At 49.2% G+C, this 24,452-nt stretch overlaps 3 protein-coding genes and 1 long non-coding RNA gene across 9 annotated transcripts; 3 read left to right on the top strand and 1 right to left on the bottom strand.

The window, feature by feature from the left end:
- Positions 1 to 193: 193 nt before the first annotated feature.
- On the top strand, positions 194 to 2,949 carry ZNHIT3 (zinc finger HIT-type containing 3). The gene is made up of 4 exons (XM_064394896.1): positions 194 to 319; positions 442 to 473; positions 540 to 695; positions 2,455 to 2,949. The coding sequence occupies exons 1-4, from the start codon at positions 240 to 242 to the stop codon at positions 2,646 to 2,648; spliced, it is 462 nt and encodes a 153-aa protein (XP_064250966.1). The 5' UTR covers positions 194 to 239; the 3' UTR covers positions 2,649 to 2,949.
- MYO19 (myosin XIX) lies at positions 2,906 to 21,310 on the bottom strand. Of its 6 annotated transcripts, XM_064394884.1 has the most exons (25): positions 20,549 to 20,611; positions 19,447 to 19,536; positions 17,744 to 17,888; positions 17,356 to 17,504; positions 17,010 to 17,123; positions 16,152 to 16,284; positions 15,838 to 15,907; positions 15,367 to 15,469; positions 15,058 to 15,154; positions 14,528 to 14,604; positions 14,086 to 14,176; positions 12,622 to 12,793; positions 12,352 to 12,425; positions 12,137 to 12,258; positions 10,404 to 10,517; positions 9,853 to 10,029; positions 8,872 to 9,018; positions 8,526 to 8,633; positions 7,928 to 7,998; positions 7,540 to 7,649; positions 5,636 to 5,799; positions 4,935 to 5,064; positions 4,696 to 4,781; positions 4,124 to 4,411; positions 2,906 to 3,748 (listed from the first exon to the last, which is right to left on the bottom strand). In XM_064394884.1, the coding sequence occupies exons 2-25, from the start codon at positions 19,456 to 19,458 to the stop codon at positions 3,620 to 3,622; spliced, it is 2,883 nt and encodes a 960-aa protein (XP_064250954.1). In that variant the 5' UTR covers positions 19,459 to 19,536; positions 20,549 to 20,611; the 3' UTR covers positions 2,906 to 3,619. The 6 variants fall into 6 exon arrangements, 5 of the variants coding, with proteins under 5 accessions (XP_064250954.1, XP_064250952.1, XP_064250951.1 ...); XM_064394882.1 differs by lacking the exon at positions 20,549 to 20,611 and adding an exon at positions 21,171 to 21,310 and having other exon boundaries at positions 2,906 to 4,411; XM_064394881.1 differs by having other exon boundaries at positions 2,906 to 4,411.
- LOC135283793 (uncharacterized) lies at positions 14,549 to 17,361 on the top strand. Its single transcript, XR_010349429.1, has 3 exons — positions 14,549 to 15,172; positions 15,894 to 15,966; positions 16,209 to 17,361. It is a non-coding gene; the product is annotated as an uncharacterized LOC135283793 (long non-coding RNA).
- On the top strand, positions 20,771 to 23,097 carry PIGW (phosphatidylinositol glycan anchor biosynthesis class W). Its single transcript, XM_064394891.1, has 3 exons — positions 20,771 to 21,057; positions 21,310 to 21,407; positions 21,558 to 23,097. The coding sequence occupies exons 2-3, from the start codon at positions 21,347 to 21,349 to the stop codon at positions 23,090 to 23,092; spliced, it is 1,596 nt and encodes a 531-aa protein (XP_064250961.1). The 5' UTR covers positions 20,771 to 21,057; positions 21,310 to 21,346; the 3' UTR covers positions 23,093 to 23,097.
- The last annotated feature ends 1,355 nt before the right edge of the window (positions 23,098 to 24,452 follow it).

The raw sequence follows: 24,452 nt of genomic DNA, 5'->3' as shown, positions 1-24,452 counted from the left end.
ATCTCGATATACACCTCTCTCTCCACTCCTCCTTCTTCCCCCGCCCACAGCGCTCTCTCTGTATGTATCTATATCCATATATCTCTCTATATTTATTTATTTATAGAAATATCTCTGAATATCTCCATAAAATTCCCCGTCTACGGCTGCGCTCGGCGGTGGATTAAACACGCCTGGCTGGCGGCGCTCGATTGGCATTCCTGGCCGGTAGAGCGGAAGCGGAAGCGGAAGCGGCGGCCATGCGGGCCCCGGGGCCGTGCGCGGAGTGCGGGGCGGCGGGCGCGGCCCGGTACCGCTGTCCGCGCTGTGCAGCCGCTTAGTGAGCGAGGGGCGGGCTGGGGGGAGCGGGGGGCGCGGGCCGGCGCCGCTCGGGGAGCGAGGGGCGGGCGGGGGGCGCGGCGGGCGGCACCGGGCTCGCTCCTCACGCCGTTCTCCCCGCAGCTGCTCCGTGCCGTGCTGCCGCAGCCACCGCGGTGAGTGCGGGCCGGGGGGGGCCGGCTGAGCGGGGCTGAGCGGGGCTAACGCGGCTGTGCCCGCAGAGCGCTGCGCGCCCGCTGCCCGGCGGGAGGAGGAGGAGGAGGAGGAGGAGGAGGAAGCCGGGCGGGGATCGCCCCCGGGCCCCGGCGCTCCGGAGGACATCCCGGGCGAGGAGGAGGAGCAGGACCGCGTCCCGCCGCAGAAACTGCAGCTGCTGGGTAAGGAATCCAAAAATCCTGCGCGGAGGTGGGAAAGGGAATAATGGGATTGGGTCTGGGAAACGTGAAAGGGATTGGGATGGGATTGGGAAATGTGAAAGGGATGGGATTGGGATTGGGAAATGTGAAAGGGATGGGATTGGGATTGGGAAATGTGAAAGGGATGGGATTGGGATTGGGAAATGTGAAAGGAATGGGATTGGGAAACGTGAAAGGGATGGGATTGGGATTGGGAAACGTGAATGGGATTGGGATTGGGATTGGGAAATGTGAAAGGGATGGGATGGGATTGCGTCTGGGAAACGTGAATAGGATGGGATTGGGAAACATGAATGGGATTGGGATTGGGATGGGATTGGGAAACGTGAATGGGATGGGATGGGATTGGGTCTGGGAAATATGAAAGGAATGGGATGGGATTGGGAAACGTGAAAGGAATGGGATGGGATTGGGTCTGGGAAACGTGGATGGGATGGGATGGGATTGGGATGGGATCAGGAAATATGAAAGGATTGGGATTGGGAAATGTTAAAGGAATGGGATGGGATTGGGAAATGTTAAAGGAATGGGATGGGATTGGGAAATGTTAAAGGAATGGGGTGGGATTGGGTCCAGGAAACATCACACGAATGCTGGGTGTGTTCTGACCGAAGTTCAGCTGTGTTGATCTCCTCTCAGCACCGTGGTAAATGCAGATTTTAGCACAATATTAAAGTAGAAGCCATGTGTAAGAGACTTTTGTAACCAGCCCAAAGAATGGCAGAGATAATGCAGAGATTGTTTGTGTTGTCCTCTCTGGATGGAGACAACAAAAACACTGAGGTGGCAAGAGAAGAATTCTTGACTCCTTGTCAGGAAGGCCCAGACCTTGAGGAACCCAGAAAATTGATTTACAAGATGGGGGCAGCTGAAATTGAGCAGAAACGCCCCGGTGTGAAAGGATTGTTTGAGATCCCTGAATGTACAACAGGCTGTTGCTTTAAGGGTTAATCCTCTGTTAGCAGGGGCTGCTTTGGGCAGAGTGGGACACCTGTAGTTCTTTGCTTGTTATTGTCTTTTATTGTCCAAATAATTCCTGTTGTCCAGATTCTTATTGTCCAAATAATTCTTATTGCCCAAATAATTCTTATTGTCCAAATAATTTTTACTGTCCAAATTTTAACTGTCCAAATTCTTACTGTCCTAATTTTTATTGTCCAAATTCTTACTGTCCAAATTTTTATTATCCTAATTCTTATTGTCCAAATTCCTATAGTCAGAATTCTTATTGTCCATATTCTTAATGTCCAAATTCCTATAGTCAAAATTCCTATTGTCCAAATTTATTGTCCAAATTCCTACTGTCCAAATTCTTATTGTCCAAATTTATTGTCCAAAATATTACTGTCAAAATTCCTATAGTCAAAATTCCGATTGTCCAAATTCTTACTGTCCTAATTTTTAGTGTCCAAATTTTTGTTGTCCTAATTCTTATTGTCCAAATTCCTACTGTCCATATTCCTATAGTCAAAATTCCTATTGTCCAAATTCTTATTGTCCAAATTCCTACTGTCCAAAATCTGCCAAATTCCTATTGTCCCAATTTTTATTGTCCTAATTTCCCTCACTATTTCCATTTCCCTTCCCACTACTACTGAACTTGTGAAATTCTAACCCGAGTTCCCCGGCCTGCGCTCCTCCCCGCGCTCTCCGGCCGTTCCCGTGCCCCCGGGCGGTTTTGCCGGCTCTGACTCCGTTGGTTTCCCCCTCCCTGGCGCAGGGGAGTCCGCGGAGCTGCGGGAGCTGCTGCGGAACCCGCACCTGCGGCAGCTGCTGCTGGGGCTGGAGCGCGCGCGGGACAGGAGCGCGCTGCTGCGGCGCCTGATGCGGGAGCCGCTCTTCGCCGAGTTCGCCGACTGCTGCCTGGCCATCGTGGAGCCCCCCGAGGAGAAGGAGAACGTGCTGCCCCACTGAGCTGCGGGGCCAGCGGGCTTTGCGTCCTTCGGCATCGAGGTTTTTGTTGTGTGGGCTTTGCCAGAGCTGCGCTCGGTCACTGTGCCCTCAGTGTCGGTGCTCTGAGCTCAGTCTGGAGCTGACAGTGCTCTGAGCTCAGCTGGCTGCTGGGACTCATTTCTGTATCCTTACCTGCATGGAAATTTGGGATTGGAGTGGGGGGTTGAACTGGACACTCTGTGGGTTTCTTTCTGTTCCTTCTGCAGCCACAGGAAATGTTACTTCACAGTGACAATATTAAATATATTCGCATTTATTTTAAGCCACGAGGACCCTGAAATGTTTTTGTTCACTCAAGGTTGTTGGGAAGGGTCAGACACCTTGACAAGGCATTGAGCAGTTTATTTTAAATGACATACACAGAGCAGCTGAACATTTTCAGGGCCACGAGCAGCCAAGGGAGGGTTCAGAGCACTCCTGGGCAGGGTGGAGCTGTCTGGGGAGCTCTGCACACACCTGGCAGCTGTGAGAGCCCACAGATTTGGGTTCTGTAGACAAAAGCAAGAGCCCAGCCTTGCTTTTCCCTGAGACATCTGCCCCTGTGCTGCAGCTGGCTGCTCCTCAGCCCCCAGGGCCACTCGTGGGCAGTCAGGAGGGCTGCAGGAATCAGGAATATTTATTGGCATTATTTGCAGTGCCAGCAGCTTTCAGTTCAAGTATTCATTGCTTCAAGCATCTGATCTGTTGGAATTGATTTGTTCCCATAGTGTTGATGTTTCCTGTAACGTGGGGGGGAGCAGGAGCTGCCCCCACCCCCAGTAAATTGAATTTAATGTTATTATAATGTGCATTATAAGGGTGTCCCATTCCCTCACGTTGGACGTACAAGGCAGCGCTGTGGAAGCTCTGAGGTAGCAGCAGAGGAGGACTGTGAGTGATTTGGAAGCAGCAGCTTGCAGAGAGCCCCCCTGGAGGCCAAGGCCAGGGCAGAGCTATGTGGGCAGCAGCTCCTGTCTGTCCAGCAGGATCTGGTTGAATCCCGTGATGGGAAACGCCTCCGAGTGGGGGCTGACGTTGGCAAAGTGCAGGGGGGACCTCCTGCAGTGGAACTTGACAGGGCCCTGCAGGGACAGGAGGGGAGAGTTCAGCCAGAGGTGCAGCTGATTCTGTTACTCACATTTAGCTCTGGGGTGTGTGAACCACGGGGGGACGAGGACAGAGAAACTCCTCCAGAGGAGTCCCCACAAATGGTCACTGGAGGAAATGGCAGCACTGTGAACTGGGCTGAGGTCAGCTCAGGCTCTGGAGGTTTCAGTGCTCAGCTCTGCACAGTCTGCAGCAGCTGTGGCAGCCCCTGCACACAGAATTTGATGCAAACACAAAAACGTTCCCTCCCCCCCAGACCCGAGGGTGGATGGAAGTGCAGTGTCTGAGGGAAGGCAGTGCCAGCCAGTGGGAAATGCCATGCCAGGCTGCAGCCAGGAGGGAGGGGGTACCTGTGGGAGGGCTCTGATGGAGGCGATGCCACAGCCCTGGTGGCCCCTGGGGCTCTCCTGCAGCCCCCCGAGGCAGCCCAGCAGCGCCAGCGCCCGCCGCGGCCCCGTGGCACTGCCAGGGGCAGCAGCCAGCACCAGCCCCAGGGGCCACAACTGCACTTGTGCCTGCAGAGGCCACGCTGTGCCCACAGAGCAGGCAGCCTTGGCCAGGGCAGCTCCAGGGGCTGGCAGCTCCTCTCCTCCTTCCCCCTCGTCCAGCTCTGCTGCTGCCAGCGCCGCCGCTTGCGCCTGGAAAACACAGTGACAATATTCTCACATGTCCTGGGCCAGCTCAGGGCTGCAAAGCTGAGTCTATAAAGAGGGAGCACAGCACACCCCAATTTCCATGCAGGTCAGGAATGAGTTTGTGCTGCAGGATGAGCCAGAAGCAGCTGTGCAGCACTGGCATTCCTGTTCAGCTGGAGAAGAGTTTTCTGGAGCACTGGCTTTGCAGTTCTCACAGTTGTTACTCTTTCCCAGACCCTGAGAAGCCTCAGGCTCCTCCTCAGTGCTGCCCTGTGCCCCAGACTCACCTTCCACCTCCTCCAGCCCTGCTGGATGACACGGGCAGCCCTGCACAGCCTCTGGAAGCGACTCTTGGCCAGCCAGGCACGAACAGCTGAGGAGTGGATGGGAGAAACCTGAGTGCAGAGAATCTCAGCAGCTCTAGCACACACTGGAGATGGCACCTAGCCACTCGTGCCACTGTAACCCCCCAGAGGGACTGGAGGTGTCCCTTGCTCTGTTACTTCAGCCCCACCCCACCAGTCACCTGCTTGGATGAGAGTTGCAGAGCGTTTCTCCTTTGCTGTTTTCTTCTCTTTAAATCTCCTCCAGCAGCACTGGATGCAAAATGCCTTCTCATTTAACACCTCTGCTCTCCTGGCTTCCAGGAGCTCCAGCTGCAGTGGGGAACAGGAGCCTGGAGTTAGGGATGGAATTGTGCTCTTCCCTCTTTTACAGCCTCTGGGTGTTTGCCAGGGGACCACAGCCTCATTCCAGTGTCCCATGGCTGCTGGATTAGCCTTGGGAAGTGACAGCACTCCACTTTTCAGACAACATGGAAATTAAAACAGAAATTATTGGAAAGGGAAGTGGAGCCTCCCAGAGTCCCAGCAGCAGCAGGTTCATACCCAGCTCCACTGGAGGGGCTGCTTCTAGGGCTGCATCCTTGGCAGAAGTGCCTTTGACTCCTTCCTCTCTTTCCCAAGGCCTGTTGGAGCAGCCACATCTGTCATGTGGAGCTGAGCAAAGCTGCCATCTTTACTGGGATTCTGACTCCTTGTCCAACACACAGAGCCATTACACAAAGTGCAGAGCTGGATTCTGATGGGTGCTTGATTGAGTTTAATAATTGGATGGAAACTGCCCAGTTCTGGCCACGCTGGCTTGGCAGGAGCCCTGCCTCTGCCTGTGCCAGAATGGCCCTGAGGCAGGAGCACTCAGAGGCCTCAGCCAAGGAACAGCACTCACCAGGGAGTTGGCCAGGAACACTTTGGTTTTGCCACAGTAGACTGAGGGGATTCCTGCTCCATCCCCTGCTGCCAGAGCAGGGCTTTGGCCCCTGACAGCATCCTGAAGGATCTCCAGCACAGCAGCACGTGGTGCTCTGCCATCACCCATCCCTGGAGTCTCACCTGCCAGTGAAACAGTGAGGAGAAGGCATCACAAAATTTGGAAATGGGGGCCAGGGCATTGTCTTTGCACTGAGATTTCTTGGCCACTTAGAGGGGAAACACCTGCAGCAAGAGGGGATGGCTGGGAGCACTTGATCTGGCTGTGTTAAGGCTAAAATGTGACAGCACAGACTCCACCAGGTGCCAGCAAGCAGGAAACCAGTGTGGGATGTTTAAACTGGGCTGTGGTGGGGTGCTGCCTTCTCATCTGTCATCACCTCTGTTCTCCACAGGTAAAATTGTCATTTCAGACTGAACCAGGCTCAGGTGTTCTCCCATTCCAAGCATCCCACATGGAAGCAGGAGAAAGCAGCAGCAATGCCATTAAGAACAGACTGAGCAGCTCAGTCCTAAGAAAATCCCATTAAACACTCAAAACTCAAAGCTGTGGGAGCAAAGAACAAAAGGCAGGGAATTGTAGCCTTAATGTACTGAAAAGTGCATGAAGGGGAAACAAATTCTACACAATTGTACAGCTGTCACAGGGCACTGGGAGCAGCTATGGGGTCCTGTACTGAGCAGGAATTTATGGCAGCAATTACAGGTTATTAAAGCCATTTCTGGGACACAGTGCACAATTTTATACATTACAAACAGGTCAGCCAGACAAATCTCTTTGGAAATAGAGATAGACTTAATTCAGACCTGGAACAAGAGGTTGTTGCAGGAGTTCCTGCATGCACAGGCTGCATGGGTTTTGCATCATTTCATCCTGGATACTGTTTGTTTTTCTGCTATAAATATTTCTAAGGAGATGAGAGCATTTTAAGGTCCTGAAAACAAATAGAAGCAATTCTTGCTTACAGGAAGACATCTGGTGGCTCTGATGATGTTCATGGGGCTGGGCTGATAAGGGAATCAAAAGCTTATCCCTGTGTTTGGGCAATTGTTTTGCTTTGTTTGCAGCTTATTACCCCCTCAAGATAAAAAGGACTAAAAACCCATCACAAAGAGGCTCTGCAGTTAATGGGTTTGTAATTGAGGGGGAAAGATCCACTCTGTAAGTAATTTTCCAGCCTGCACTTCCTTACTTCACCCCATTTCCACAGGGTGAACAGATTTCCACCAATTTTACCCATCTGAACAGGCTGGTCCTGCTTCCCACAGCTGCTGCTGGTTGAACTGACCCACTGGGTGAAAAAGGGGATTCACTGGGGGCACAGAAAGGGGCTGCAATAACCTTCAATATTTAATGTAAGCATCCCATCCCTTTCAGGAGCTCATAGCAAAGGCATTACCTGTGGGCTGGATTGTGTTTGTTAAAGTCCATCCTCACTCTTGCTTAGAAAAAGAGAAGTTTGCAAAAGGTGGAAGAAGCAGCAAAGTCCAGGTAAGCTGGAAGGTCAGTGATTCAGCAAGGAAACAAGGAGGGGGGAGAAAGAAAGGAAAGAAAAGGAAAATAAAGCAAAAGGTAAGTGGTTTTCAAGTCTACTAAAGAATCAACTCTAAATAAAATTATATTGGGTGAGGGGAACCCCAGACACCTCTGTAACTGATTGTTCCACCCAGGAGGAGCACAGAAAACCAGCAGTGAGGGGTAAGATTTGAAGTGTTAAGCAAATTAGAAACAGAGGTTGCTGATAGGTTAAAGAAATATTTTGAGAATGGTGCTGAATACAGTAATTACCTGATCTGTGTGACACCAAATGGGTGCAGTGACAATTGTACTTGATGGCAGAGGGATTACCTGAAGAAACTGACCTTTTTTCTCAGCAGGATGAGAGCTGCTTTTATCCCACACTCTTTTTTTAGTGGAGCCCCAGGATTTCCTCAGGAGTTCGTAGCGCTCAGTGAAACTTTGGAAAGGGATCCTGGGAGACAAAATGTGCAGTGAATTCCAGGCAAGAACCATTACTGAAGGGTAAATAACTCATCCTTTGAAGGGGAAAATTCCTGAATGGCTTTGTGGATCCAGTGCAGGATCTGAAATTCAGATTTCCCAGTAACAGTAGCAAAGCCAGGGCAGGAACTGTGCTTGGATATGCTGATGGTGCAAAATATTTGGGTTTCCTGCCTTATAAGCTCTGCTGAATAACTAAATGCCACTAATTGCTATAGAAATGGATTGTGCTGAAGAAGCTGGACTTACCTGACTGGGAAACCTGCTGCACTGATGGTGATGGCTTCCACTATTCCACAGGCCTGGAGCTGGCTGAGAACCTGAGGCACAAATTGAGATGGTTTAGGCAAAGCTGACTTTTGTGGAAGCTGCTCCTTGTGTGCCCTGTCCTGGGCATCCAAAGGCAGCAGGGTGTGAAAAACCAGTGCTGGTATTTCCAGGCTCAGTGCTGGTATTTCCAGGCTCAGCAGATTCCAGGGGTGTTTAAAGCCTGATTGCCCATCAGATGAGGTTCTCTAGTTACAGCTTTAGCATCTGCTGCTCTGCTCCCAAAGCTTCTCAGCTTCCTGGATCCAGGAGCAGCACAGTTTTGTTCTGAAGGTGTTTGTGAGCCCTGGGCTGCTCAGATCCCCTCCACCTGTTGTTTGAGGGGTGGGAGGGCAGCACCCCAAATCACCCCAGCAAGGTGCAGCTGGAAGAGCTGCTGTGCTAAGGAGCTGCTTTGGACAAGCACCTCAGTGACTCTGGAAGAGCTGTTTCAAAATGTGCTGTGGAAAGAGCTCCAGAAGTGACTGAAGGTCCTAAGAAAGCCAGGGCAAAGCCCTGGGGAAGGCTTTGGAAGAATTACCTCTTCTCTCCTGAAAGTCATGGTCTTGCAGTCAGCATTGGGCTTGATGCAGCGGATGTAATGGGGGGTGGTCCTGCTCAAAATCTCCATCAGATGTTCCAGGGAGCTCTGCAGGAGCAAACACAGGGATCATCAGGGCTCCTCCTCCTCAGGGATCTCCCATCCACCCCGTGAAGCTGCTCCTGGCAAGGGTGGCTTTAGAGACTCAGTGTCAGAGCACTTCCACAGGACAGCTTGAGCAGAAAATCCACTCTGGATGCATTTCATCAAATTGCTGATGGTAAATCCAGAAAATTTCCAAAATCCAGAAAAGTTCCAAAACAGCAGAAACCTGAAGAGGATGTACCTTGAACTTGGACACCACTGTAACAACAGCTGCTCTATTCTGGGTTTTGGTGTTATTTTGGCTCTTTTCTGTCACAGGAAATAATTTTTGAAGCAAAGGATCCTTTGAGTTCTGCAAAACGTGCACCAGCTCTGGTGGAACAGCATCCTGCAAACAGACATGACCTGTCAGTATGTGGACCTGGCAGGCACCTGCACCTCTGAAAATAACTATGAATTCCACATACAGAGATAGAAGAGTATTTCTGATGCCAAATTTGATGTGAGCACAGCTGCAGTTTCAAATCTGGTGATGTGCATTCATTCACAGTCAGATTTAGGAACAGAAAACAAAGTTTGGCTGAACATTCAGCAAATCCAGTCAAATGTACAACTGCTCCCATCACTGCTCTTGTTACACAGCCTCAGGGAGCTCCAGCTCTCAGGAGTGGTTTAATCAAAGAACAGACTGCAGCAGGCATTAGAAATATTCCTCTGAATTAAGAGATGGTTTTATTGCTAAATAAATAATAGCACTTGCCATAAGTGCTGGGGATGTCAGAGCTGAGAAGGGACCCTCCTCTCTGCAGACTATTTCACATTTCAGGTATTCCCTGATGGCCAAAATTTGAGTACTTTGAGCACTTTCAGCAGTCAGGCCCAGCTCTTGTTTCTCATAAATATTTTTGGGCACTAAGTGCTGTATTTGTAGTTATAAAAAGCCCTGATGCCATTAACAATTCTGCATGCCCCAGGAATGGAAGAAGCCCTGATTTGGTGATGGTTCCCTTCAACCCCAGCTCAAAGCTGTAACAAAGCATCTGCTCACTGGTGGTTCAGAGAATCACCCAGGACACCACCCAGCTTCACAAGGCCTGAAGGATTTCTTTGCAGCAAGTTATGTCCAGTACCCAGCACTGAATATATTTGTTTGACTTAAATCACTGTAGGTCTGTAAGATACTTTGAAGATTTTTTAAACAGCTCTTTCTGCAAACACCTACCTTATTTTTCTCCACCATTGCTGCCAGCTGATAGCAGACTTTGCCAGCATAATGTGAAATGATAAAGTTGGGCTTCTTACTGAACTTATCTCGACTTAAACACTGATTACTGGACAAGGCTTTCTCAATCCTGGTCTGGAACAGGTCAGTGTTGGAGGCTCTGTTCAGACGGCACTCCTGCAAAGGACACACAGTGCAGCATCTCTTATTTGTCCCAAAGAACTGACTCTAAAAGCTACAACATTTAACATTCAAATCACAGCAGTTTTACCTTTACAGCTGCTTTGAGTATGCAAGGCCTGAAATATTGGGAAGGAAGGGGGGAAAGAAGTCATTGAGGCTTCATATTTGAATCAGAACATCCAGGATCAGAGGGAAAAAGACAACTCAGAACAGGAGGAAGCAGTGGCATGATTTTGTGAAACTGAAGCACTGCAGAAATTTTATAGCTGACAGGTTTTCTATTAATTTACTGTTTGTGTTTTCTTTGGTGATGTGGGACAAAGGCAGGAACCTGGGCCCCAAAAATGAGGGGTTTATATCACACTTACCTCATTCAGCAAGGAAAAAATGCTGAGAGGATTTCCCTCTATCAGGTCAAGGCAGTTCTGGTTATCCTGGTAGTTTATGAATGACCACTGCAGGCCTTCAGCTGCATATTCTTCCTGCAGGAAGAGGGAAGGGGTTATTCTGCAGCAGAGGGCACCAGAGCTCAGAACTCTGTGCCTTGGGCAGCTGATCCAGGTCCTGTTTGAGGAGTTAATCCCAGCTCAGCTCCAGGTCAACACCAAGCTTGAGGAAAAAAAACCAACCCACATGAGGATGTTCTACCCCAGGTGGCTTTTGGGTGTGGACCAGAACCTGCTGGAACAATTTATCTGAGGATTTGGGAACCCCATGGATTTATCAGAGTGAGCTGCAAGGCTGCTTTAGAGAGCAAACAAAGGCCACAGTCACACAAAGCCTGTCCTGGCCGTGCTGAGATTTTCCCTGAAGGACAAGGAACAAGCAGAACTCCTTCCCTGGACTGGGACACAGCCCCAGCCCAACCTTGGTGTGCCAGGCTCTACTGACTGAGCCCCATTTAAAGCAAAGCCTGATGTGAAAGGAAGTGCAGGGAGATACTGGTTGGAATAATTGGTACAATATTTATGCTGAATTACAGGACAAACTGTCAGCAGTGTTTAACAAGCACAAGCTCTGGGCAGTTATTTGAAAAGCCTCCTGCCAAAAGCTTGCTCAGCACAGCCACTAATGGCATTTAAGTGGTTTGGGGGACAGCCAGATCCAGAGGTAAGAGGGCAGGCAGGGAGTGGGAGGGGTGCTATAAACAGAGGTCATGGAGCTGTTTCAAGCAAAGCAATTGTGTGCCTGAACTTGCTTTCCATCTTCCCTGACCATTAACCCCTGGCATGCTGACCAGGGCAGCAGGGGAAGCAGCCTGGCAATAGCAAAGCACAAATGGCAGTCAAAGAAGTACTTAACTCCTGAATAAATTGACAAAACCCTGCTGTGAGGCAGGAGGTGCCAGCACGCTGCTGGCATAAAGAAAATAATTTCCCTGATTCCAGTTAATGGCAAAGAGCATTTTGGTAATGGATCTGCAGTGGGGAGGGGCAGAGCAGCAGCCTGGCAGGGACTCTGCACCTTGCAGGGCACTCAGATGAGAGCTGGAATTAGCAGTGTGTGACCAGTGAGGGGCTGCACGGTGCAAAAAACCCTTCTCTGCTGTGAAAAAACAGCATTGGTGTCCCTCCTCACTCAAGGATAAAAGCTGGAGCACACTGGGCTTTGCTTTAAAGGCAGCAGCATGGCTGGGTTCAGGGAGCTGTGGCAGGAGGCCTCCACAGGTCCCACGTGCTCAGGGGTGGGTGACAGGGCTCTGGTGGGCTCTGAATCACACCAAGCTCAGCCCAGAAGCTCCACTCCTTAGGGACTTTATGCTTCATGGCTGTAAGCAGAAACTTCCATGAGAATCTCAACTCAGGCTGCACTTACCCCAAGAATTTACTCTCAAGTGCTCAGCTCTTTGAGGAGAAGCCAGCAGTGTGACAGGCAGAGATCCAGAGGGGCTGGGAACAGATTTCCAGTCCCCAAGGGACAAAGCTGGGTGATTCCCACTGCCCCACACTCTTTACCAAGCCACTGCTGCCTCCCACTGCTTCTGTGCCATTACTGACTGAAGGTTCCATCTGACCAGGGGCACAGCAGTGCCATTAAAGTGACAAAAAGATGCAGTTTTAAATCAGATACTGAAGATTTGATCTTCCATTTGGGGTATTACCTGCTGTGCCTTCAGGTAGTGAGCTACAAAGTGCTGCTGCAGTTTCTCATTGGCATAATTAATGCAGAGCTGCTCCAAGTTGTTCTCAGGGAAGGCTTCAAACCCATAAACATCCAACAAACCTGGAAGCAATGTGGGAGGACAGGGAGCTTTAGCTGAGGAGCAGCTTGGGGGGCTGCTGGCCCCTGAGCTAAACCAGGGTGGGATATCCATACCTATGAAACTGGTCCACACTGAGGGATCTGTGTAGATGTTTTCATTTATGACCAAAACCAGCCACTCAAACAACCTGCAGACAGCAACAGTGGGATTAGCTGGAAGCTGCTTGCTTGCAATAATCAGAATTGTTTCTTTTACTGCTGTTTCCATCAGTGTCACTTGGAAGGAAGAGGAATTTCTGATGTGCTGCCATGAAACAGCAGCAAGTAAATCCCTCTGGCCTCCCCAGTCCCTCCCAAAATCCACCTGGATTAGACCATCCTTACCTGGCATAGATGATTTTGGCCAGGCAGTCCCTCCTGGTCTCACACTCAGCTCTGGAGCACGGCTTCTTGAACACCTGCTGCTGTTTTCCAGCAGTGATTGTTCGAATCCTTAAAGACTCCAGGAGCTCCTCAGTGGGAATCTGGAGCAGATCCCCCGTGGCCTTCACAAACTCTTGTTCAGGAGAACAAACAGTGCAAGGTTACCTGGTGTGTTCATGCCTCTGAAAACAAGGAAGGTCTAGAGATTGTGTGGGAAAACGCCACTTCCATCAGCTCCACAACTGAAATGTGGATTTTGGATCTTCCTACCCAAACCTGGGGTTAAGTTTTGCAAAACCAGACTCTTCATTTGGATGCAGAGTGCCCCTAGAATTCTGGGTCCTCTCTTTAAAATGAATACCAGAAAAAGCTGAAGTATACCACACTGAAGTTGATTTTCTCTCTAGGTGTGTCTTTGCTACATTTTCACCTTTTTTGAGCAGGGACCTCAAAATCCAGACAGATAAATCAGTCATGACCAGGAAAAAAGCAGGGATTTGGGGATAGAAAGGAAGTGCAGAAGAATATTTGCTGACAAAGCATTTAAGATCTTTCTCAGCTGAGCTGCATTCAAAATTATTTGAATGTTAAGTAGCTTGAGCTCAGAGCACGTGAAATTATAGCAGGACTTTCACTATTCAGGGCAGTTATAGCTCTGAAGGAAATCCAGATCCTGAAGACAGGCAGAGCAACGTCTGCTTCTGCTGCAATTTAACAGATTTGCTGTCAGGTCTTTTGGTCTTTATCATGAAAACTTCCAAGCTTTCCTGTGAAAAGCCCTGCTCTCCCCCTGGGTCAGATTTCTGCCAGCCCTGTGATGGCAGAGTAAGATTACAAACAAGAGCCACATTCTGCCAATAATCCTCCTGAAATCACTGGCTAATGCTGCAGTTGCCCTGACCTGTCAGGGAAGGATATTATCTCTCAGGGCAGGGGAGCATTAGGTTTTTGTTTGGTCACAAAAACACACCTAAATTTTGGGCTCCTCACAGCCTTGATTGTCTCCTATCAGCAGGAGAGTTATTGCTCAAATTCTTTTCTTTAATAAGGAATTCTTTCTGAATTAAATGAATTTAAATTAAACAAATTTGATTTAGTAATTTAAAATGCAATAAATTCAATACTGTTTAAACAAATACATTAATTTTCAAAATTAAGTTATTAATAAAGTAATTAGACTTATTAGTAGTAAAAAGGAATTAATAATGAAAAGTAATAATAGTTAAAATTACTCAAGTGAAAATTTGGTAGATTTAATAAATTTTAAGAAATGTTAATAATGAAATAAATATAATAAGTAAATCTAAATTAACTCACTAAATAGAGGAAAGAATTCTCTCCATTCCTTCCTTTCTCTAATCCTTTCCCTTGGCCATCTGCACTGACCTACCAAGGCTCTGGAGCATGGCATGGTTGTTGCCTCACCTTTGGTTTTGTCTTCCAGTTCACAAGGCTGAGATTCATCCACTGGCTTGGAGAACTGAACATTCCCGAGGTGCAGAAGGCCTGATAACACCTGGAATGCAATCAGGGAGCTTTTCAGGACAGCTCTCCCCAAGGCAGGCCCCCTGAGCTCTCCTTTAGCCTGGAGCAGGCCACTCCTGCACATTGCTGCACAGAGGGCAGCAAACAGACCCCAGACCTCTGTGTGCTTCCCCAATGCTGCAGCTCCTGCAGGCAAACTGAAATTCAGAGGTGCACACTTTTAGCTCTGACCTGACCCTCAGCTGTGCAGCCTGGTGTGCAGCTGAGGGCCCTGCAGGGAGGAGCAGCAGCTCTGCACAGTGACAGGGATCCATCCCAGCAGCAATCCCACCCTGGGAACACATTCCCAACGTCCTCCTGCTGTCCCTGCTGTGGGGCTGACCTTGAAAATGTTGCTCTGCGTGGCACGGCCGATGCCCAGGTGGAACATTGCCTCTCTGGTCACCTCGAAGCAGTCCTCTGAAAAGCCAAACAGGGCTCTTGAAAAAGCCAAGCACACAAAGAGGGGCAAGCAGAACATCTCAGCACAGCCAATCCAGCTGGAATGGTCAGTGGGGAGCAGGGAAGCTGTTTGGGTAAATCCCACACTCAAACTGCAGAACCAACCCACTGTTTTTTTCTGTCAGATGAGGCACAAGCAAAGACAAGACAGTTTCTAAACAAAGCCACAGAGATGCAAATTTGCCAGGCCAGAACCAGCTGGTTTAAGCCAGGTGACTGATTTTAAGCTTTAAGACTTAATAGTGCCAAGTGAAACTTAGAAAGAATCCCATTAATGCAGGTGGCTTTGCAAAACATCTGCTGTTGGCTGCCCAGGGGATTGATTGAACAGGATGTCTTTTGCCGGCCTCCCTTTAAAGTTCCAGCCATTATTAATGGATTGATTAATTAGTTAGTGAAGGTAATCTTTACCCTCTAAGTTTCTTTCAGAATTTGGCAGCCAGCGGTACTCAGCCCCTTCTGGAAGGTTCCACTCCAGCCTCTCCTCTGCAGTAGCACCTTTTGTGATCTGGAGACAGAAAACAAGGTAAAAATTGAATTCTGCCTTTGGAGTTTACAGCTCCCAGACAGTGAAGAATAACATACTGGGAGGATGATTTAATTTGGAAGCCTGGCAGACAGGGAAACTGGTAACTATTAAAAGTTGCAACTGTGCTAAATCTGGTGATTCCATCCCTGCTGTGTGTCAGAAATACTCAGCAAAATTAACTGTAGGCAAACCTGATAAAAAATATGGAAGTTTCTTTCATTGGGAGCCTGATAGGCAACTCTTGTTTTCTCTAGAAGGAAAGTCTGGATGGAAGCACCAGTCAGATGATGGAATCTGGAGAGGGAAAAAGAGCAAAGATTTCAACAAAACCTCTTCACAGAATCCAAGAGGGGTTGTGTTGTTCTGAGACCAACTGACTGTAAATGCTTTACAGTTCACCTTCAGTTTTTTCATATTTTATTCAGAGTTCTTAACTACATCTCTATTTTCCATTGCTCTCTCTTAGAGATCAGGTAAGAGTTTGTAGGAAAAGAAAAAAATGAAAGGAAAATAATAACAGTTTAAGCTGCCAGCAAACTAAAATACACTCTAAAAGACATAAAATATTCTATGGCAGATTTCAGAAATAAACTTTAAAGGAACAAATGATAAAGATTTAAAGGACCAAGACAACAGGTGAGGTTTTACCCAGTAATTCTCACCTGTCTAGCTGGAGCTGGATGTATTTCCCAAACCTGCTGCTGTTGTTGTTCCGCAGGGTGCAGGCGTTCCCTGGGACAGACACAGACAATCAGAGTGCTCCCACTCTGCCATGCAGCACAGGAATACAGGTATTTATATAATAGGTGTTATATTTATATAATACAGGTATTTAGGGTGCTCTGTAAACAGCTCCAGTATTTGAAGAGTTTGTTTGTAAGGAGAGGAGCAAGAGATGGCTTAGACTCGTGTGGGAACAAAGGAAATTCCCACAGTGCCCATTGCTTCACTTTGCTGCTAAAAAAGCCACATTTACCAAATGCCTCCATGACAGGGTTGGAATCCAGCACTCTCTTCTCTATCCTTTCCACAGTTTCATTGCCTTTTGGGGAGATAACTGAGGCAGCAACAGAGGCATAGAACTTCATCAGGCAGCGAGAGGTCCAGGTCTGCAAGGGAGAGATGTGACAGTAGCTCTTTGTCTTTTAATATGCCATCAGTTCTGGCAGTGGAGCAGTGCTGCCTCCTGCAAACACGTGTGCAGGTGGAGGGGAGGCTAAGGAGAGGAACTGTGTCAGGTTCAGAGCTCTGGTTCAGTGCACTCTCTGTGCCACAGACACACATCTCAGTGCTGCTGCAGTGGGAGTGCTCCACCAAGGTGTCACCATCTGGAAGCTCAGCCAGAATGAACAGCTACTGCCTTGGGATGGAATGAATGTGAATGGATTTTGAGCCATTAACATTCAGCAAAGCAGCTTTAAAATACCCTCAGCATTGTCCCAGCAGGGATGGACCATCACAGGAGGGCCAGGGCAGGAGCTGAATCCACTGCTCTGAGTCTTTACAGAGGGTTTGCTGAGACTCACAGAGCTCCCTGACAGACCAGGCTGAGGCATGAACTCAGGTGCAATTCCTGCTGAATGATTCAAACCCAGCCCTCCAGAAATGACAGATGTCACCTGAAGAGCTGCTATATTAAGCAGAGTGTGTTTAACTGCAGCAATCACTTACTGCTTCACACACATTTCAAGAGAGTCGTGCTGGGCAGATTGGCTACGTGCTGTGTCAGAGGGATTTTAATTCATCTTTGCTCATTCACTGCACTACTCTGCACTACAAATCACTGGCAGAGCTCAAAACTTGAGAGCAATGTCACAGAAAAACATTTCCTTACCTTCCCAGCACCACTTTCTCCACTCACAATGATGGACTGGTTCACAGGGTCCATCTGCTTTTGGACATTCCTGTAGGTTTGCTCAGCCACTGCAAAGATGTGAGGCTTTAAATCCTGGCAGTGAAAGAGAATATTCACATTTAAGAGTACAATAACCACACAGTTCAACAGCAATGGATAGCAAGGGTCATGTCAAATTCACCTGAAAACAGCACTGCTCTTCTAACAGAACTAATATTCCACAAGAAATGGGGTTTATCCTGTGGGAGTATTTTCTCAGATAAATTTGGAGCAGTTTGACACCTGGGCTCTGCAGAAGGTCAGTGATCTCACACACAAGGGTTACCTGAGGACAAAGTGCAACGTGGTACTCCCTCATGAGCTCAGGTGAGTAGAGGCAGGAGAAAGGCTGGAAAGGATTTAAAGCCACCAGGCTGCAGCCAGCATTTGTATAGAACAGGTTGACTCTGTATCTTGCTTGAAGACATTTCAGAACTGAAAAGCAAAACCTTCTGTCAGCATCTTTTGCAAAGTGTGTTTGACCTGTGCTGTGCCTGTTGGTAACAAGAGTCTCAGGTGTGTTACCTACCAGGTTTAATAGAGAATGAGGTGATCAAGAGAGTGTAATATACAGAACTCCTGTGCTGATGGTGTTAATGCAGGGAGAGCAGCAGCTGCCACGTGTCAGTGGCCAGCAGGAAAAGGGATCCCTCAGACGCTCCCTGGCTGCTCACCTGTCCTGGTTGTCACTGGGTTCACCTTGGTGAGGTCATCAAAAAGATGCAGTTTCTCTTCATCACCAAGGAAGGCTCTAACTTCTTCTTCAAATGATTCACTGAGGTCATTCTGGATGAGAGAATCTTCCCTTTGGCCATTTTCCTGGAGGGGACATCACATCAGCACCAGTGAAAGGTGAAGAGCTGGACTTTCACCTCATCCCCTGCTCCAGCTCTTCTGCTGCTTCCATGTCACCAAATTTCAGTCTCAGCAGGAGCCAGACCTGAGGATGAGAGAGCTGCTCCTCCTCCTGCTCTGATGTTAGAAAAGGGTTCTGGCTGTGAGCAAAGGCACTCAGAGAACGTGGCCTTGGGCTCACACTGCAGCTCTGCACACACACACACACACCCACACCATGTTCCTGCAACTGGCTCATTTCTAAGCCTTGCATGTGATGCATTCAAGCCAAGCAGTGCCCTGGGCTCAGGGAGGCAGGAAGGGCTGGCTGCAGGTGCAGCTGGAAACCCCTGCAGGCCACAACAAATGCAGCTTTCCTAGCAGAGACTGTCATTTTCAGGGTGAAAGCTGCAGAGTGCACACATCACAGGAATGGTGCTGGGGGAAGAGCTGCCCTGCCCTAGCTGGAGTTTTGTCCCCTTTGAATGACCTAAAATATTCAAATCTCAGCCTCTGGGCTCCCATGTCCTTGACAACATTATTTGGAAGGACACACTTGTTGTATGTAATGGAAAACCAGCCAGAAGAGAGATTCCAGAACCTGTTTGCCATTTCTGGGGAAAGGAGAGGCTAGAAGAGCAAATGAAGAATGGAAAAGATGCCAGTCCTGATTTCTGCACTCTGTACACTCCTCTTGTTATCTCCTTCTCTTTGACAGAAAGCTCTCCAAACTATCCCTGCTCACCTGTATCACAAGCTAACCCATGGACAGCATCACCTTGTTTGTAAGAAAATGCCAAATTTAGTCAGCTGCATTCTCACAATGTGAGCTGAGCTCATTAATATAGGGGAAATGCACTGCAAACCCCACTTAGCACGTTCCTAAAAAAAAAAAAAAAAGCTACTCATTTAGGAGAATTTTTATCTTTTGCAGACAGCATAAATACTTCATTTCCACTGATACAGAATTTTACACAGCAAGGGGAAATAAAAAGCTTAGCAACGCAGTAAAGCCCTGCCATCCAAGTGATTTCTGTTATTCTCCTCTGAATGAGCTTTAAGCAGCTTGCTGCTGTCAGAGAACAGACACCACAATCAGGAAACACTGCACGGACTGAGGAGCTCCTGCCCATTCCCCTTTCTCCCCGTGCCCCTGTGTCACAGCAGGCAAGTTAAACCCACTGAGAGGCTGCAAGGCCTGAGGAAGGGCTTGGTTCTGCTGCCCTGCTCAGCCAAAAGTAAAAGAATATTTGACAGTAAATCCCAACTCTTGCGTCCATTCACCTTCCTGAGCAAACACCCTCAGGATGTGCTTGCTGCCTGCATGAGCACCTGCCCTGTCAGAGCCCAGGGCACAGCAAAAATCACTGCCTGGTGTCTCTAACACAGCCCAAACCCACAGCAAACAGGGCCAGTCAATTCATGAAGCAGGGGTGAATATTCATTAGAAGTTACCTAATCTTGGCTGTGTGGAAATAAGCCAAGAATTCTCTCCTGGCAGTAACATTTAATTAGCACACACAATTCCTGCTTTTCTTTTTACCTGCTTTGGCATCTTGTCCAGGCCTGTGGACGGGAACACTGGAGAGAGCCCTTACTTTAGGGTACTTCATTCAAATCACACTGGAGAGTGCTTAAATAAAGAAAATAGAAATGAATTTAGATAAAAATAACTCTGGGCATTCTCCAGAGGGTTCCACAAGCAAATCCCAAAGACTTCAGACAGAATTACAGATCTCAGAGGGCCCAAGTAACATGGGAGCTGGAAATCCTACCCAGAGTGATGGTCATGTGCTGCTGCCCCTGAAAATAAAGCTTTTTTGGAGGGAATTGTGTATCTTCCCTTCCATCAGGAATAAAATGCTTTGCTTCTCTTTAATAAATCAAGTTTTATTGGCAAGAAACTGCAACTACTTGCTCAGTTCCTCCTGTTTGGAAAAACTGGGCAGATCTGAGGGTCTGACAGTGGCAGAGCAGCCGGAGCTTTGGGAAGGGGAGTGACGGGGAGAAGTTTGTGTTGTCCCCTTCCTGTTTCCTCTGAAAATCTCCGGGAGCCAGCCCAAGGTGAGTCAGGCCCTTTGGATTTCTGTGATAAACGCTGAGTTTCCAGTCACACCGCCAGGAAGAATTCTGCCCTTCCTGCAGCTGAAGCTGCCTTTACTTCCACTCCTTTTCTATTCTAATTCCATTCTATTCCATTCTAATTCTAGTCTAATTTTGTTCTATTATACCCTAACTGTTTTAATTCCATTCTATTCTAATTCCATTCCCATTCAGCTCCTCTTCTTATTCCATTCCCCTTCCTCTTCCATTGTTATTCCCATCCCATCCTGAATTTCCTCCCTCACCCACGAAAACACCACTGGGGAGTCAGTTCGGAGTGCCGGGCGCGCTCCCATCCCCAAAGCCCTGCCCGATCCATCCCGGCGGAGCCTTTTGTGCGGGCAGATCCCGGGCCACACGGGGACCCAAAGGACACCGGGGACACGCGAGGGACACGCTGGGGACACACCGGGGACACGCGGGGGACACGGGCGGGCCCCGAGGGCGGCGGGCGCGGGGTGCCCTCAGGGCCGCGCGGCCCGGGGCTGAGGCGGCCCGGGGCTGAGGCGGCCCGGGCCGGGCAGGGCGGGCTCGGGACTTACCGCGGGCGGCAGCGGGGCCGCAGCGGGGCCGGGGCCGGCGGCGGAGCGGGGCGGGCGGGCCGGGGAGGCGGAACCGGGGCGGGGCTCGGGCGCTGCGGAAGCGGCGAAAGTGCGGGCGGGGAACGCGGGACGGCTTTACCGGGCCCGGCTTCACCCGGACACGCTTCACCCCGGCCCCGCTTTACTGGGAACGGCTTCATCCGGGCCCGGCTTCACTCCGGGCCGGCTTTACCGGGAACGGCTTCATCCGGACCCGCCTCGCTCCGGCCCGGCTTTACCGGGACCGGCCTCACCCCAGCCTCGCTTCACCCAGGCCCGGCTTCATCCGGACCGGCTTCACCGGGCCCGGCTTCACCCCGGCCCCGTTTTGCCCCGGCTTCACCCCGGCCCCTTTTTGCCCCGGCTTTACCCCGGCCCCGCTTTGCCGGGCCCGGCTTCACCCCCGCCCTCACGGCCCGGCCGGGCCCCGCTGCTCGGGCCCCGCAGCGCCATCCGTGCCCCCGCTCCCGGTAAGCTCCCTCTCCCGAGCACAACCCCTGATTAATTCACGCTTTTCCCATCCCGCGGGGTTCTGCTGCTGTAAAAAGGCACCCCGGGGGATGCGGCTGCTGGTTGTACTCACCAGGCAGCACAATGTTCCGTAGGATCACGTTTTTACGTATCTGTGCCATTTGGACCATAGAGGATGTGGCAAAGTATGTTCTACAGAGCAGTAAGATTATTCACGATGTGAATATTCAGTGGAGTATTTGATGTTTTAGACATCTCCCTTCAAAACGTACAAAGCGTCTTGTTGGAATGCAGCAGGATGTAAAATGCTGGAGCTTCCTCAAGCCTGTGCCTGTCCTTGGCTTCCCAGGTCAGCTCCAGTGCTGCTCTGTGTTCTTTGAATTGAAAAGCAACTCAGTAACTTCTGAACTCAACGTTGTTTTAATGAACTGATTCATTTTTAAGGAGTTCTGAGACCCGTTTTACAAAGCTACCTCAAGTTCACGTATTGTGTTTTCAGAGGAGGAAAGAAGAATGTCCCAAAAACAGCTGAAAGAAGCCTTTATCAGCAATCTGAACGGAACGAGTTTGCTGGAAATTACCGCAGGCTTGTCCCTGCCTCCGCTGTGCCTGCTCTGCAGAGGGCTCCTCCTGATCCTGTACTACCTGCACCACGGAAAACCTGTAAGCTCAAGGACATACAGCCTGCTGCTGGACTTTCTGGTGCTGGTGTCTCCTCTCCTGTTCTCCTGCACCGTCTTGTCTCCAATCCTCTATTTCATACCAGCTATCCTTGCTGCCTTCTGTGCCGGAATATTTTCCAAAATATACAGCCAGACAAGACGGGAGGCCAGAGCGCCCTTTGGGCAAATTGTAAAAGAATTCCAGAAGGCCTGCTTGGACCCCGAGTGCATTCCAGCAATAACTGTGTTCCGTGTTTATGTCAACGTGCTGACATCCATCAGCATTCTGGCCGTGGATTTCCCGCAGTATCCCCGGCGATTCGCCAAGGCCGAGACCTACGGCACCGGAGCCATGGATTTCGGGGTGGGAGCCTTCATCTTTGGAAATGCTCTCGTTTGCCCTGAGGTTCGGCAGAAGGCTCACGGGACACAGCCCAGGTTCTCCAGCCTGGCCAGGCAGGTGTTTTCCGTGTGGCCGCTGGTTTCCCTCGGCGCTGGGCGGCTGCTGAGCGTCAAATCCATCGAGTACCACGAGCACACCTCGGAGTACGGCGTGCACTGGAACTTCTTCTTCACCTTGGCGCTGGTGAGGCTCGCAGCCTCTCTGCTTTTAGCCGTATTCCCCAAGCACAAGGCTTGGCTCGTGGCTCTGGCTGTGGCTGTGCCTTACCAGCTCCTCCTCAGCACTACCTCTCTGAAGGCGTTCATCCTGCACGGCAGCGACGGCCGGGGCTCCCGGCTCGGCTTCCTCGATGCCAACCGGGAAGGGCTGTTCTCCCTCTTTGGCTACCTGGCCATCTACCTGGCGAGCGTGCAGGTGGGGCTGTGGCTGCTGCAGCGCAGGAGCTCGGTGAGGGGCTGGCTGGGAGCCCTCGGGGGGCTGGCCCTGGCCGTCGTGGTGCTCCCGGTGTTGCTGCAGCTGTGCCAGGCGTGCACGGAGCCCGTGTCCCGCCGCGTGGCCAACCTGCCCTTCTGCGCCTGGGTGCTCTCCCACTGCCTGCTGCTGCTGGGCTTCTTTGTGCTCGCTGACCTCGCCCTGCTGTTCACAAAGCTGCTGGTCAAGGGGTCCAGCGTGCCCTGCTGCTGGAAGGTTGTGCAGCCCCCTGATTCCGGGAAAAAGCACGGAATGGAGGCCGAGCCGGTGGGGAGGCAAGACAAGCTGTCACAGCTGTGCCTGATTAGTGCTATTAACAAAAATCAATTACTGTTCTTCTTGCTAGCGAATGTTATGACTGGTGCTGTGAACATCCTGATAGACACAATCCACAGCAAGGCTGCCTTTGCGTTATGCGTACTGCACTTGTACATGTTTTTAAACTGTTTAATTATGTATGTATTGCATGCCAGAAATATAGTATTAAAGTTTTGGTGATTCCACTTTGGCTGAGTGGACTAGCTGGACTTTGTTTGCTGTAGTTGAATGATGGTATTTAATGGAAAAATTAGTATTTTTCCTGGATGTGTTGCAATAATTTATAATTTAGCAGAGCTTTTTATTATTTAGTGTTGATTACTCTTTAATGGTTCATTTTACCAAACTATGCAGTTGATGATCTTACCTGTTGGGAGTTGTTGCACATTATCTGAAAACTTAGGTTTGGAGATTGCTGAATATTCCTGCTGCTCCTGAGAGTAAATTGTATTTACAGTTAGTGAACTGTTCTCATACCCAAGGAATTAGATAACAAGGCAAAGCAGAAACCAGATGAAAAGTAAGATGAGGAGTAATTATATGGAGAGAGAGGCCTAGCTGTGTCAAGATTTACCTAGTTAAGGCCCTTGCATAAATAATAGATAAGAATAATTCTTTATATAAAATGTATTGAATAAGTGGATACTTGAAAATGTTTTGGCCCCAGTCCTGCAGAGACTTATGCATATGCTTGACTTTGATGGTAGTAATTGTGGAATGTTAATCATACACTGAAACCTAAATTAGCCTTTGAATTAAAGCTAAATTTTACTTCCATCCCCACTGATGAATATAAATGAAGACCTGAGATAAAGTGTGATGCTCTGAAGGATAAACTCAACTGCAGATGAATTCATAAAGCAGTTGGAGGTTGTGGTGCAGATAAAAAGAGCAACACTTCATAAGAAAATACAAAGATACCAAACAAATTCAGCTCCAACCTGCAGACCAGCACACTGAATACTGTATTTTGCAGCTGTCTCCAAGGGGGGACATTTGGTATCAATTTTTATTAGCAAGCAAACAGGGTGCAGATGAAAAGAAGTGCAGTGCACTGGGTTGGGGTTCTGGTAATGGCTTGAGCAGGGAACTGCTCAGTTTCTCAGTCTTCCTTGCAAGGCCAGAGCAGAACACCCTCTGTGCTCCCTTTCCTGACTGTGACTGTTCTTCCTGACCTCATAAAGTCGTTGGGAAGAGAAATACACTTTAAGATTGTGAGGAATTCAATAATGGGATATAAATACTTCAGGGGTAGAATACCAATGGTAGTTGATGATAGATGTCCAATGTCAGTGGAGTTACAGCAGTACACATGGGCCATATTTCATATTTCTCCTTGTCTATCATAAGTGATGAATCATCAAACCTTTGGAGAGTAAGCCTCTAAATCAGATTCCTTAAGACAGACATGCTGTGGAAGAGTCATACATTTATTAAGTTCTCCAAGCCCCTGGCCAGCAAAAAGGTAAAATCTGAGGATTACAGGCTGTGGCCACGCTGAGTTCATGCTTGATTCCAACTTAAAGCCATGTAGTCTTGA

Source organism: Passer domesticus, chromosome 19, assembly GCF_036417665.1.
Source record: "Passer domesticus isolate bPasDom1 chromosome 19, bPasDom1.hap1, whole genome shotgun sequence".
Taxonomy (NCBI): Eukaryota; Metazoa; Chordata; class Aves; order Passeriformes; family Passeridae; genus Passer; species Passer domesticus.
This window is presented reverse-complemented; position numbering and strand designations above follow the sequence as displayed.